General features: G+C 38.5%; 1 protein-coding gene across 6 annotated transcripts in view; it reads left to right on the top strand.

Annotated features, from left to right (window-relative positions):
• Positions 1-14,614, top strand: part of ralgapa2 (Ral GTPase activating protein catalytic subunit alpha 2) — a 538,758-nt gene that overhangs the window by 310,704 nt on the left and 213,440 nt on the right. For all 6 annotated transcript variants that reach the window (XM_063056244.1, XM_063056246.1, XM_063056245.1 and 3 more), the window contains 4 exons: positions 4,266-4,374; positions 8,472-8,582; positions 8,721-8,789; positions 8,882-9,019. In XM_063056244.1, the coding sequence (XP_062912314.1) occupies positions 4,266-4,374; positions 8,472-8,582; positions 8,721-8,789; positions 8,882-9,019 (427 nt within the window). The remainder of the gene's footprint in view (positions 1-4,265; positions 4,375-8,471; positions 8,583-8,720; positions 8,790-8,881; positions 9,020-14,614) is intronic.

Raw genomic sequence — 14,614 nt, forward strand, 5'->3', positions numbered from 1 at the left:
TACACCTCGGACTTCAACTACTGCACAGAGTCTTGTCATCTTCAGAAGTTTTCAGATGACTCTGCCATAGTCGGATGCATCAGCAAGGGAGATGAGGCTGAATACAGGGCTACAGTAGAAAACTTTGTCACATGGTGTGAGCAGATTATCTGCAGCTTAATGGGAAAAAGACTAAGGAGCTGGTGGTAGACCTGAGGAGAGCTAAGATACCGGTGACCCTTGTTTCCATCCAGGGGGTCAGTGTGGACATGGTGGAGGATTACAAATACCTGGGGATACGTATTGACAATAAACTTGACTGGTCAAAGAACACTGAGGCTGTCTACAAGAAGGGTCAGAGCCGTCTCTATTTCCTGAGGAGACTGAGGTCCTTTAACATCTGCCGGATGATGCTGAGGATGTTCTACGAGTCTGTGGTGGCCAGTGCTGTCGTGTTTGCTGTTGTGTGCTGGGGCAGTAGGCTGAGGGTAGCAGACACCAACAGAATCAACAAACTCATCCGTAAGGCCAGTGATGTTGTGGGGATAGAACTGGACTGTCTCACGGTGGTGTCTGAAAAGAGGATGCTGGCTAAGTTGCATGCCATCTTGGTCAATGTTTCCCATCCACTACATAATGTACTGGGTGGGCACAGGAGTACATTCAGCCAGAGACTCATTCCTCCGAGATGCAGCATAGAGCATCATAGGAAGTCATTCCTGCCTGTGGCCATCAAACTCTACAACTCCTTCCTTGGAGGGTCAGACACCCTGAGCCAATAGGCTGGTCCTGGACTTATTTCATAATTTACTGGCATAATTTACATAGTGCTATTTAACTATTTATGGTTCTATTACTATTTATTATTTATGGTGCAACTGTAACAAAAACCAATTTCCCCTGGGATCAATAAAGTATGACTATGACAATAGTAAACCCGTCGAGATGAATCGCTGCATCTGGTACAGACGGGGTTAACCAGGATTCTGTGAAAGAAAGGACACACGAGGTCCTAATGTCCCTCTGATTGAGCACCCTGTTTTGACTTCAAAATATATTGAATTCTTGTATTGCCATCTCTAAATCTTAGAACTGCATATCCCACTTTTGCAATATTTATCAGTGATTTCAATATAAATGTAAGAGGCATGGGAAAGAAGTTTTTAAATGATAGAAAAATGGCTTTGTAGTTGCTGGTAAGGAGGAGATCTTAAGGTTATACAAAGGCATACATTATTTGGTTAGCTGATAGTAACAATGCAAATAGAATTTCATCCAAAGAAGTGTGAGTTAATACTTTTGGGAAAGTCTCAACAAGCTAAAGCAATATACAATAAATGGGAGGATATTGAGCAGTGTGAATAAACAGAGGGTCCTATTGTGTATCCTCAGATCCTTAAAGATCAGTAGATGGTTAAGGAAATTTGTGGAATTTTTTAGGTGCCTAGGCATAGAATATAAGAGCAGAGATTATACTAGAACTGTATACAGGACTACTAAGATCACAGGTTAATACCATTATGAAAGAAGATTGGATTGGAGGGGAAAAAATTATCTACAGCACTGGAAAATTCTAACTCATCTAGGCTTTCTTCTTAGCTATGGTCCTTTTCATGGACAAAAGTGCACACTGAGAATGCGGATCTGTGGGAGATTGAGGAATATAAAAGTTTGAGGGTCCTAAAGGGAAGTAATAACAAGGATATGTTCTTCACCCAGAAGAAGGTGAGGTCAAGAACTCACTCCCTGAGAGGCTGTTAAATATGAAACCATCATTTCCTTTAAATATTACTTAAATATGCACTTGAAGAGGCTTTGACCTACAGTGCAATTGGCCTGGTACTAGAAGGTGTTATTCAGTTTGCTAGCTCTTCTTCAACTGTCATCAACATTATTATGTTGTAGCACTGTGGGAATGCCTTCTCCAGAAGAATTGCAGCAGTTCAGAATGATCGTTTATCAAGTCCATCGGGAGTGGGCTTGCCAGAAACACCACATCCTGAGAAAGGGAATAAAATAAAATCTAGACAACAATGTCTCTTTTCAGTTTGCCTTGGCATATTTCGCCACTTTTAATCTTCTGCAAATGTGAATTGTGATATTTAAATGAATGTCAGTACAGGATATTATGCATGATTTAGTACAATGTAATAGAATATAAACCACAAAAACAGTTATGACACCAAGCATAAACTTTAGTGGAAAGTTTTAATACATTCACATGCTGTAATGTACTTGATTGTTCAATCAACATCTGCCACTATGTACGAATAAAAAATCCCATATTGATCAAAAGTTTATCAGACTGCTTTTCAATCTACTATTTTTTCAACAGAAGTGCAAAATTAGAATACAGACATGAACATTAGATTTGACTATTATGTCACAAATCAAAGATGCATTTTCAAATTACACACATCAAAGTTGCTGGTGAACGCAGCAGGCCAGGCAGCATCTATAGGAAGAGGTACAGTCAACGTTTTGGGCCAAGACCCTTCGTCAGAGTCTCGGCCCGAAACGTCGACTGTTCCTCTTCCTATAGATGCCTGGCCTGCTGTGTTCACCAGCAACTTCTATGTGTGTTGCTTGAAATTCCAGCATCTGCAGATTTCCTCGTGTGTGCATTTTCAAATTGTTAGTTAATTTACTAAACTACAACTTCCACTGAATGTAATGAAGTGCTTTAAGAGATTGGTTATGGTGTGAATCAACTCCTGCCTCAGGTGACCTGAATCTACTCCAGTTTGTCTACTGCCACAATAAGTCAACAACATACAGTATGTGGTTTTTCTGGCTTGTCGACCATCTAGACAACATGAACTCCTACATCTGACATGTTGATTCATGGCCTCCTTCTAGTGCCACGAAGAGGCCACCCTCAGGTTGGAGGAGCAACACTCTATATTCCATGTGGGTAGCCTCCAACCTGATGGCATAAACATTGATTTCTCCTTCTGGTTTAAAAAAAAAATCCTCATTGCTTCTTCCATTCCCCACTTTGGCCACTTACCTCTTTTCATCTGCCTATCACCTCTCCCTGGGTCCCTTCCTCCTTCCATTTTTCCTATGGTCCATTCCCCTCTCCTGTCAGATTTCTTCCTCTCCAGCCCTTTACCTTTTCTACCCACCTAACTTTATTTATCACCTTCTAGCCATCCTCCTTCCCCTTCTCCCACTTGTTTATCCTGTTGTCTTCCCCCTTCCATTCCAGTCCTGAAGAAGGGTCTTGGCCCAAAACATTAACTGCTTATTCATTTCCATAGATGCTGCCTGACTTGCTGAGTTTCTCCAGCCTTTTGAGAGTGTTGTTTTAGATTGCCAGCATCTGCAGAATTTGTCATGTTTCTGATTTCCTGCATCACACTGCTGCTCATCGGCTATTCAGCATTCAACACAATCACCCTATCCAAACTCATCATTAAGCTTCAAGTCCTGAGCCTTTGACCCTCCATCTGCAACTGGATTCTCAATTTCCTCATCAGCAGACATCAGTCAGTGAGGATTAGTAACAGCATCTCCTCTTCAATGATCATTAATACAAGTGTACCTTGACAGTCAACGACCTGATCATTGTTCTGTGTACAACCCACAGCTGGTTCCAATTCTGGTTTTCATAGGTGTATGTGCATCTGACCCCTATTTGTCCTGGAATGCTCCTAGGCTCAGTATTAATTTATTGATCTGAGGGACTGAATGTATCTTGTATCTGTTTGCTTGACTGTTGTACAACTGCATTTGTTAAATTCAATACAGGTAGTTCCATAGTTTAAAATTAATTCATTTTAATTTGTTTCCCAATTGTTTCAGAATTCCTCTGATTGGATCAGAGAAGTTTAGAAACAGGGAAAAAGGCCTTCCAGCAGAAAGCCATTGTAGCCTATTTGCCATTCAGACCATTCTGCTTTGCAGGATGCTACGACAAAGATTGCTGCAGTGGACTGGGAAACAAACCCTAGGTGTGACCTAGGGACAAGTGTGTTTGGGAGGGGATGGACAACTGGGTCCAGCTTGTTCTAATCAATTGATTACAATCAAATTGATTTCAGGTAGCTTTAATTGTATCATTACATCATATTTTTAATCTCCAATAATGAAGATACAGAGAAGGGTTTGTGTCCAAGTATGGAGCTTCATCTGGTAGAAGAAAAATCTTTGCTGGATTTTGCTTGTACCTCATTGATAATGAGACCTAAGAAAAATAGAAGTTGGAGAGAATAACAATGTCAATGGATACTCAAATGCAACTTTTAATTTTGCTTGATGTGTGTTTTTTGATTTTTATTCAGCTGCATTGCAATGTGTAGTCTTGGAATCTGGATTAGTGAAGAACTGGTGCAGTGCACAAACCACGCTCAGGTCCAAGATGCACTCAATGTATTAGGTGTGACACTTAAGGTAATAATTAATTCTCTCTAGAGTGACATGTTCATTTCAAAGGAACCAAATAAAACAACTTTTTATCTATAGCCTTTGTAATGGATAAAAATACAATTTGCAATGCTATTTCAGGAGAACAAAAACTGTTTTCAGTTCAATAATCAATGCCTCTTCCTAAATATTTTGCAGCAGTATATGTACACTTGATTGTTTTGATTTATTTGGATTTGTCTTCAATTGTAAGATAAGTATTTTGGACAAGTACAGATTGATTCTCTTTTCTGCACCGTATTAGCAGTTAAGTTTAAAAGAACGGGAAATTTACACAGCCTACCCTAAGTTCTCATTGAATCTTTGACAATACCATTCTCTAGAATTCCCTCCGTATACCTTTCCATCTTTTTACCTCTGTAGAATCAGAGTATTGTTGCAGCAAATAAGGAGGTTGCCTATCCCACTGAGGTCCTACTGACTGTTTGCAAAGTACAGTCCAATTCTACTTCTTCCACTGTAACCCTGGAAATAATATTTTTCATACCAATTGAATTAACTTCTGGAAGCCTTCTATTACTCTTTTCCCTCCACCCTTCTTGACCATTAGTTCCATATCATAAGCAAGTTTGAGCTACTCTTTTAAGTGCCCCCGCCCTTCATCCTTTCCCATTACTTTGAATCCTTTGGTCCTTGAACCAACCATAAATGCGAGTAGTTTCCCTACTTAGCCTATTGAACGTGTCATGATCTTACTCATCTCTAGCAAATCTTTCTGCTTTCTAAGTAGAGCAACATCCGCTTAGCCAGTCTGTTCTTGAACAGGATGTCCCCAGGAAATGAATGAATTCCATTTTTGCAGATAATCATAAGTCAATTTTGACTATGTCAGAAAATGCACAGAGATCACTTTTGTATGGTAATCGTGCCTTCACAGAATTGTGTTGAATTCTTTCAAAAGCACATAAGGCTGATAAGAATGAACAATTACTAAAAGTAGAGAGAGAGGACTCAAGTTCTGACATTCATAGGAACGAAAGTATGTATTTACATAGGATTTGTGACTTTTATAATATGGAAGTTTGTCAATCTATGGGAGGCCCATAAGTGGGTGTTCATTTCTGGGGAATGTACTGTAATTAAAACCCCTACTTTGTGGAATCATTTAGGAAATTATATCTGCGTCTGTTAAGGATTCTTCAGTTCTTTCTAAGTATAGTGTCCAGAATTGAAGAAAATATATGATTTGTGGTTAAGTAATTCTCTCAATGTGCCCTGTCAGTTGCAAAGGTATAATGTTTTTATATGTTTAGGAGTCTGTGTTTGTACGCAGCCCTTAATAATTGTGCAGTATGGTCTGCATTTTGCTTCTTGTTCTTCATGCCAAAATGTATTGCTTCATCATTGTATTGGTTTCCGTTTGCTCCTTGTGCTAGCCAATATATATCCTTTTGTAATCCATTATTGTTCTCACCACTAATTATCACTCTTACAAGTTTCATACCATCTACTGATATGAATATTTTACTGTTCACACCTGAATACTGCTACGTATGTGTGTGTATATAAGAAACAGTGTTCTTTTTCAATGGCCCCTGGAAGCAATATTGTTACTACAACTTTCTGCTTGTAGTGTCGTCCATACACTACTTTGTTATCATGCTGCCATTAAATTATTGCTTCCACAAGTCTTTGTTTTTTAAACTGGCCCCAACCATTCTTTTTCTGGGGAGTAACAGATGATTACAGCAAGTCTTTCTGTAATCCTCACACTTGTATATGTTCAGCATGTAACGAAAATCAATTTCCCTCAGGATCAATGAAGTATGACTATGACAGCAAGGAGACTTACTGAATTAAGTCATAGCCAGCTTTACTACTTCCACCTTCTTTTCAGTTTTCATCCTGCCCATTGCTCCTATAACGTCCCCCTTTGGAGATTTTGGTAAAGGACCAATACAAAGTTCTCATTAAGGTCCTTACCCTTCCTCTTTGGCTCTTATCATTTTGGTCCCTATTGAGTCATTCTGCCTCCTATTTCACTTTATATATCTATAAAATACTTTCAGGTCTCTTTTAAGATCATTGTCATTTTATTCCAATTTGTTGTATTTGCCTATCATAATTTCCTTTTCCCTTTCTTAGTCTACTACAATCAGTTTGATTCTCACTTCAGTTATGTATTGGCACATGTCGTGCATTAGCATTTATTATTATTATTATTATCATCATATTCTCCATCTCACCAAGTTGGCTCTGGCTTTTGCTCTTATACCTTTCCCCTTTCTGGGAGTGAAACTTCATTTTTTTTTAAAGAGCTTTAGTTCCTGCATCAGGGGTGGGATCACGGCATTGCATGTCCTTTTATTTGGCATTTACTAAAATTGATTCCGACTTTTGGCCTACAATGTTAAATGTAATATAGATGTATACTCTCTTGGTATAAGCAGATTCTCAAAATACATTTGAAATGGAAGTGTTAAGAACAAAATTAACTTTCATTGAGAGTTTAATTTTTCTTTTGCACTTATGACAAATACCATAGAGCTTCCATGAGACTTTAAGAAAATATTACTCCATTGTTTCAAAAGAATTGAGGGTGTTGTTTAAGTCTTAAGTCTACATACACTATAGAAATTTAGATGTGCAGAAGTTGTAGCTTTTTTCAGCTGTGCTTGGTAATAAATGTTGACAAATGAGAAATAGTAGTTGAGGTTTATAAAATGTCAATATTTTTCTTCTAAGTTCAAGGGACATGAATTTTATAAAAAAGAAAGGTGAATTTTTGTTTTTACAATGAGATTAGAACTATTTTATCATTTCCAATGCTAATGATATTTGTACAATATTAACATATAACTTCATGTATTTTCAAGTAGAAGAAAAACTTTCTTTGAAATTAGCATTAGAAAGGAAAGGAAAATTTTGGTAGTTAATTAACTGTTTCTCTGTGTGAACTTTAGTTTGAAGTATGCTGTGCATAATGTCGATGTGTATAATATTTACTATATATATAAATGTTAAAACAATAGGAAAATGTTCAGAATGTTCTCAATGCAGCATGAATTTTATCTGCTATTTTAGCACTTGTGACATGTCAAGAGGATGTTTCTAAAATAGATTGATAAAATGCAGTAAAAAGTTATTAAAATTCTTTAGAAGTTATAAGAATGGGAAATAAGAGCAAGGGGCAGTTGTATCTTCCTTTTACCTTAAAACCTTTTTACCATTCATTAATGTCAAGACTGATCTTTGTCATGTCCACTTTTCTACCCATAGTTAATTACTATCAATTGGTAAATACTTTAATGCACAAAGAAAGCATTCTCAGTGTATAGTACCCTCTGCTGCAACAAGAAATGATAGGACAGACCATTGTTGCAATTCTCTTGCCTAGCCTTGTTTTTAAAAGAAAGTATTCCTGATTCTTTGTAACCAAACAAAAGGTAAATATTTTCTTGATAATCCTTAAGATTCTGAATGTTAGTTGCATAACAGCTGTGCAGAATATCTTTATTAGGGATGCACAACTGCTAATTAGGCTTTCTTACGCAACTAACTGTCTGGATATAAAACAGCCATTTGCAAGCCAGCTGATCTCAATTGTCACAGTTGAAAATTGCATCCATTCATAGACAGGGACAGTACTTAACCTGTTGATGATCAGGGAGAGTTCTTTCATTGTGCAGTATAAGATTCTGAGAAACTAACAATATGTCGGAATCATTGCAAAGGTACACAAAGGATTAGGGGCTCTTGATGACATATATATAATTGATATCCCTGGTCAGCTAGTGTTAGTCATAACAAGGGTTAAAAAATGTTTATTTGTGAAGTCATTTACTTTGTTTGGATAACAGAATGCTAGTTTCATCCAATGTAAATTTATATGATAATATTTTTTCCTTTTGGTTATTATGCAAATAACTAATTATATTATTTCTATTGTGAATTAACTCTTATTTGTAATTTTCTTTAGTTGTTCATGAATTTTACAAGTCAGATCACAACCTTAGTTATCCCAAAACTAGTTTTTTTTTCACTGAACGTGTCAAGATTGGATTGTGGCTTAAAAAGAGTGTTTAGATGTGGTTTATATTTTCAACGACATGTTTTGTTTTAAGTTTTCCAACAAAGTAGTTGCTGAAGTGGCTTGTGACATGCTGCAACTGTTGGTTACTCATATGGAAAAGCTTAAGAAATATGAATCACAGCTCCCCAAGAAAATTGCTGAGGTAAATTGCTTTCTTTCATAGTTGCCTGAGTGTGAAAATCATATTATTCTTGTATACCATTGAAATTGATTCAAATGTTTGTTAAACAAATGGTTTGTATGTACTGTAATAAAACTGAACAATATTTTTTAAATGCAGATCCTTGTTGCCACTATTGCATTTCTCTTGCCCAGTGCAGAACATTCATCTGTTGATGCAGATAAAAGGGTGAGTGTGACTTTTTATGTTACTCCTTTCCAGCTGCACAGCAAAGATTGAAACTAATGCAGAATAATGCATTATATTTTCTTACCTTCTAGTTAATAGTATCCCTGCTACTCTGTCTCTTGGATTGGTGTATGGCAATGTCTGTGGAAGCTTTATTGGAGCCTATTAGTGCAGCTTTGATGGAAGACCAAATGGCACGCCAGGCACCTTTATTAGATTATATATACAGGGTATGTATGTTTTGTATTGTCCTATAGTTTAGGACTTTCACTATTGAAGGCCATTTAGTTGCCAGATAGCTGTGAGTTAATTGAATAACAATCACATTATGCATGAAACTCTGTTATAATAAATAATTCTGAATGAATTACAATCATAAATTGATCCTGTATACCTTAGTTTCTTTGGAATGTCTTTGCCCTGGAGGAAGGGTGCATGAAGCAGTGGAAGTTGAAAGAGAGTTAGTGGAGGAGAGGGAATATGCAATAGAAAGAGCTGCTCTGTGTTAGGGTGAAGGTAGGATTAAATTCAACATAGAATCATTACCAACAGATATTATCCAAAAAGTGAGGACAATGGTAGTAGTCAAACTGTCAAATAAAATCAAGTTTAATTATCATTCAAACCATACATAGATACAGCTGAACAAAATATCGTTCCTCTGAGGCCAAGGTGAAAAACATTCAAAATAGCAAGCAAACGTTCAAAAGTAGTGAGTAACATTATTCAAAATATCGACCAAAGAAGCATATTCACTCAAAAAAAACGTGTATAGTCCATGATCCTGAGCGACAATGTCCAGCAGTCGATGGTACAGTCTCCCGGCAATGTACATACGCACCCAATCCGCCTGTCATTCTACTGATCAAACATGGGAAGGCAGCACTGACAGGAGAGGTCAGGCTCCAGCCAAGTTCAACCATGCTGTAGCACATCCGTATCTCTCACCTGGTCTGCAGCAACAGGCAAGCCTGAGGCTTGAGGCCTAGTTCTTGCTACAGTTGAGGCTACACAGCTCCCATGTTGACTGTCCCTTCACCAAACAAGGGTAACAAGCCAGTGGCAACTTACAGTATCGCTGTCCAACAGAGTTTTATGACTTCAAGTGAAACGTTTGAGACAATCCCCACAGTTATACTGCACCAACTCCAATGCTTCCAAGTAGCAGGCAGCAACATGGTCTGGAGGCAGGTCAGCTCCTCTAATATCCCAACCGGATCCTTCGACACCTTGCCAGGCTCTAGTTCCGACACCAGTCCAGCTGCTCTGATCAAAAAGCAGCTCTCTGATGGAGTAGCTCTGAAGTACCCAATGTTCTTCGAGTAGAATTGTCTTTAGATGGTAAAAAAACAAATTTTACAAAGAAAATAATACCTTTAGTTGGCCCCCAAAAGGCCACTGCGTTTACACATGCTGCCATCTTACCAGAAGTAAAATCACAATAGCCTTCACACAAATAGCCTTCAGAGGTTCTACATTATATTCTGCTGCTATGTTAATAAATTAATTTATTAGATCTAGCCTAAATGAGTGAGGGACATTTTAGGTTATTTTTAGCATTGACAAGTCAATAAATTAATATAACTTGATTTAATATATATAATGTTAACAAGTATTATTTTGTTCACATACATTTGATCATTCTATTGACAATATTGACCAACTAAGTATTTCCAACATTTTCCGTTTTATTCCATATTTTTAAACACCTGAATTTTTACTTATTTTCAAATGAATGACCATGATTTTGTCACTTATTGACTGAAGGGATGGTCAAAGAAGTTTTATGAGTACCTTTCAAAAGTATTCAATAAATACTTCATAAGGAAAAATCTAGAGTGCTTTAGGAAACCAGCCAGGATCAAAAATATCAGATCTATCTTTCAAAATTGTGACTGGTGCTATGGTCTTAATGGCTTGCTTTATTCTGAGGCATTTAAAGATCATCAGCTGAACAGTTTCGCAGTTCTTGTCATCAACTTTGATATCCCTTTTACTCAGTATTAACTTTTGATATACTTTGTGTAAACTGATACTCATTGGATGCATATTATTTATTATTAAATTTAGTTTCTGGACCAGTTAATATCCTTTGTTTCTTTCAGTCGCTCTAACTTGTCCTTGAGTAGATATCCTAAAACCGCAAACATAAGGTTCAGTAACTAGCCTTTTGCTCTAATTAATTATTTTTCTGTAAACTGAGCAAAGAGTTTCAATTGATTTCAAGTGCACTGAACTGTGTCAATTTCTCCCTGAAAATTGAATTATGGGTTCTTGTTTCTGTAATCTGTCGGTGAGTAAAACCAAGTTGCACTGGCTCATTTTATTCCTTGTTAGCAACGGAGTATAACTACATATGGATCTGTCTTGAATGGAAAGCAGATTATATGCTATAGCTTCTCGTGGCTGCAATAATAAATGCCTTTTGTAGGTTGCCTCGCAGTAAGCATTTGCTTTCTCAACCAAACCAAACAATTGTATGATTAGTTATTTTGTTGCTTTTATTTTGCTCTAGCAAGCCTTCACTGTAAAGACCATCAGCACTTCATGTTTGAGTTTAAATGTGAAACTCAATTATGTAATTACTGAGAAGGCTCATAGCTACACCTCAGTGAAAATTTGACTTAAGAGCACACTGGCAAGACTGATCATTAAATAACACAAGAGATTCTGCAGATGCTAGACATCTTGAGCAACACACATAAAATTCTGGAGGAACTTAGCAAGTCCGGCAGCATCTATGGAAGCAGTCGGCATTTCGGGCTGAGACCTTTCATCTGTACTGGAAGGGGAGGGGTCAGAAAGCAGAATAGAAAGGTGTTGGAGGGGAAGGGTTGCTATGTAGCAGCTGAAACCAGATAAGGTGGAAGGTAGCTGGGTGGGAGGGGGATGAAGTAAGAATCTGGGAGGTAATAGTTCTAAGAGAGAAAGGGCTGAAGAAGGAGGAAGCTGATTGGAGAGGACAGTGAATCATGGAAGAAAGGGAAGAAGGAGGGCAGTTAATGGACAGGTGAGGAAAAGAGAAGGGGCGAGAGGATAACCAGAAAGAGGAATGGAAAAAGAGAAGGGAAAGAAATTACCCCGTTTGAGAAATTGATGATCTTCTGGGTCAGAGGCTACCCAGGCAGAATATGAGATGTTGTTCCTTCAACTTGTGACTGGTCTCATCGAGGCAGCAGAGAAGACCATAGATCGACATGTCGGAATGGGAAGTCGAATTGAACTGGGTGGCCACTAGGAAATTCTACCTTTTGTGACAGACGGAGTGAAGGCGCTCGATGAAGCAGTTTCCTAATCCACATTGGGTTAAACCAATGTTATATAGCACTTTTCTTTAAGGGAAAGAAAAAAAATGATATTTTGATAAGGTGGAGTTGGAAATGAAGTTCTAAAATGTTCATTGGCTTGTCTTTAATTCTCATTATGTCAAATAATTGTGCATAATATTCTTTGGTGTTGTGTATAAACCCCCTTGTGAGCTTCAGCTGAATCTCTAGCCATTTGCTTCCTTCTCCTTTCTTGGCTTTAACTAAATATTTTCACTTTCTATTTGAATTTCTTTTCCATCCTGCCATTACTTTCTACCTTAGCTTGTAATCTGTGCTTGCAAAATTACCCATATATCAAACTCACTTTGGAGCTGGGAACTGGAGTTGGATAGAGTTCATTGCCAGTGAAAATTATAAATTTGGATTTGTAATGTCAATAATTCTATAAATATTTTGTCTAATACATTTTTAGTCTATTGTTTAATTTGTGATGATTTTTACTTTGCTAGACAAAGCTACCATTTGACAAAATAGTTGTCAAATTATCCCTTTGTCATCTTCAGCAAGTTCTCTAAATCACAAGCCATCTCCCACGTGCTTAGATATTTATTGAATCCTTATGAGACTTTAATCAGGGCACTTAAAACCTTAGTTCAAAGTAAAAAGTAAATTTATTATCTAAGTTAATATATGTCACTGTATACAACCCCAAGATTCATTTTCATGTGGGCATACTCAATAAGTCCATAATAGAATCAACGAAAAATTGCATCAATGTGGGTGTTCAACCAGTGTGCAGCAAATTGGTCAAATACAAAAAAAAAGCAAATATAAAGGCAAAAAGCATCTAGAGTTTGAGATAAAGAGATCATTGCAAGTGAGTCCATAGGTTGCGGGAACAATTCAGTTTAGTGAAGTTATCCCTTTTGGTTCAGAAGCCTGATGGTTGAGGGGTAATAACTATTCCTGAACCTGGTGGTGTAAATCCTGAGGCTCCTGTACCTTCTTCCTGATGGCAACATGAAAAGAGAGCATGTCCTGGGAGGGGTCCCTGATTATGGATACTGCTTTCCTGTAACAATGCTTGATGTAGATGTACTCTTTGGTGAGGAGGGATTTACCCATGGTTGTCTGGGCCCTATCTACCCTTTTTTTTTTGTAGGATTTTCTGTTCAAGGGTGTGGGTGTTTCCATATCAGGCTATGATGTAGCCAGTCAATATACACTCTACTACACATCTTTAGAAGTTCACCAAAGTTTTAGATGTCGTGCCGAATCTTCACAAACTCCTAAGGAAGTAGTGGCGCTGCCCTGCTTTCTTAGTAGTTGTACTGGGCCCAGGACAGGTCCTCTGAAATAGAAACACTGAGGAATTTAAAGTTGCTGACCTCTCCACCTCATCCTCTGATGCGGACTGGCTCACTGACCTCTGGTTTCCTCCCCTTGAAGTCAATAATCAGTTTCTTGGTCTCACTGATATTGAGTAAGAGGTTGTTGTTGTTGTTGTGGCACCACTCAGCCTGATTTCCTATATGCTGATTCATCACCACCTTTGATTCGGCTTACAACAGTGGTGTCGTCAGCCAAGTTTAATATGGCATTGGAACTGTGCTTAGCCACACAGTCATAAGTGTAAAGTGAGCAGAGCAGGGAGCTCAGCACAGAGTCTTGTGGTGCACCTGTGCTGATGGAGATGGTGGAGGAAATGTTGTTGTCCATGTGGAGAAGGTACTTTCTTTCTTCATTGAGGTAAGATTGAATGTCTGATTCTCAGACCATGGTCCCTTATTACCTCACTCACAGTGCAAACCAGCAAAGTATCTTGTCTTCCACTCCTTCATAATAGGATAACAGAAAATATCAATAAGGCTTTGAAAGAGAATGGGAAAGCCGACAGTTAGGGGCCAGGAATAGAAATTGGGAGAACGAGAAGCAATACACACAGCATGATCAAGCAGTTGGGATCAGGGAGATCAGCAAAATATGACCCATGTTACTAAACCTACCAAAGTGTTGATCTAGTAATTATATTATTTGCAAAAAATTGTGGTGTCCATGATGACTCTTACAATTATTTATAGATGCACCATTGAAAACATCCTATCCACTGCTTTGTATAGCCACTGCTCCGCTCGAGATAGCAAGAAATTTCAGACCTGTGGACACAGTTCAGTCTATTATGCAAGGCAACCTACCCTCCTGTGAATCCATCGAGATTTCCTGCTGCCACAGGAAGCAGCCAAACTAACTGGGGGACCCTTCCCATCCCAGTCATCTCTCCCTCCTGTCGGGGACCCTTCCCCTCCCGTCGGGGACCCTTCCCATCCAAGTCATCCCTCCCCTCCCATCGGGGACCCTTCCCATCCCAGTCATCCCTCCCCTCCCATCAGGGACCCTTCCCATCCCAGTCATCTCTCCCCTCCTGTCGGGGACTCTTCCCATCCCAGTCATCCCTCCCCTCCCATCGAGGACCCTTCCCATCCCAGTCATCTCTCCCCTCCCATCGGGGACCCTTCCCATCCCAGTCATCTCTCCCCTCCCATCGGGGACCCTTCC

The sequence above is a fragment of the Mobula hypostoma genome, chromosome 8 (assembly GCF_963921235.1).
Source record: "Mobula hypostoma chromosome 8, sMobHyp1.1, whole genome shotgun sequence".
Taxonomy (NCBI): domain Eukaryota; kingdom Metazoa; phylum Chordata; class Chondrichthyes; order Myliobatiformes; family Myliobatidae; genus Mobula; species Mobula hypostoma.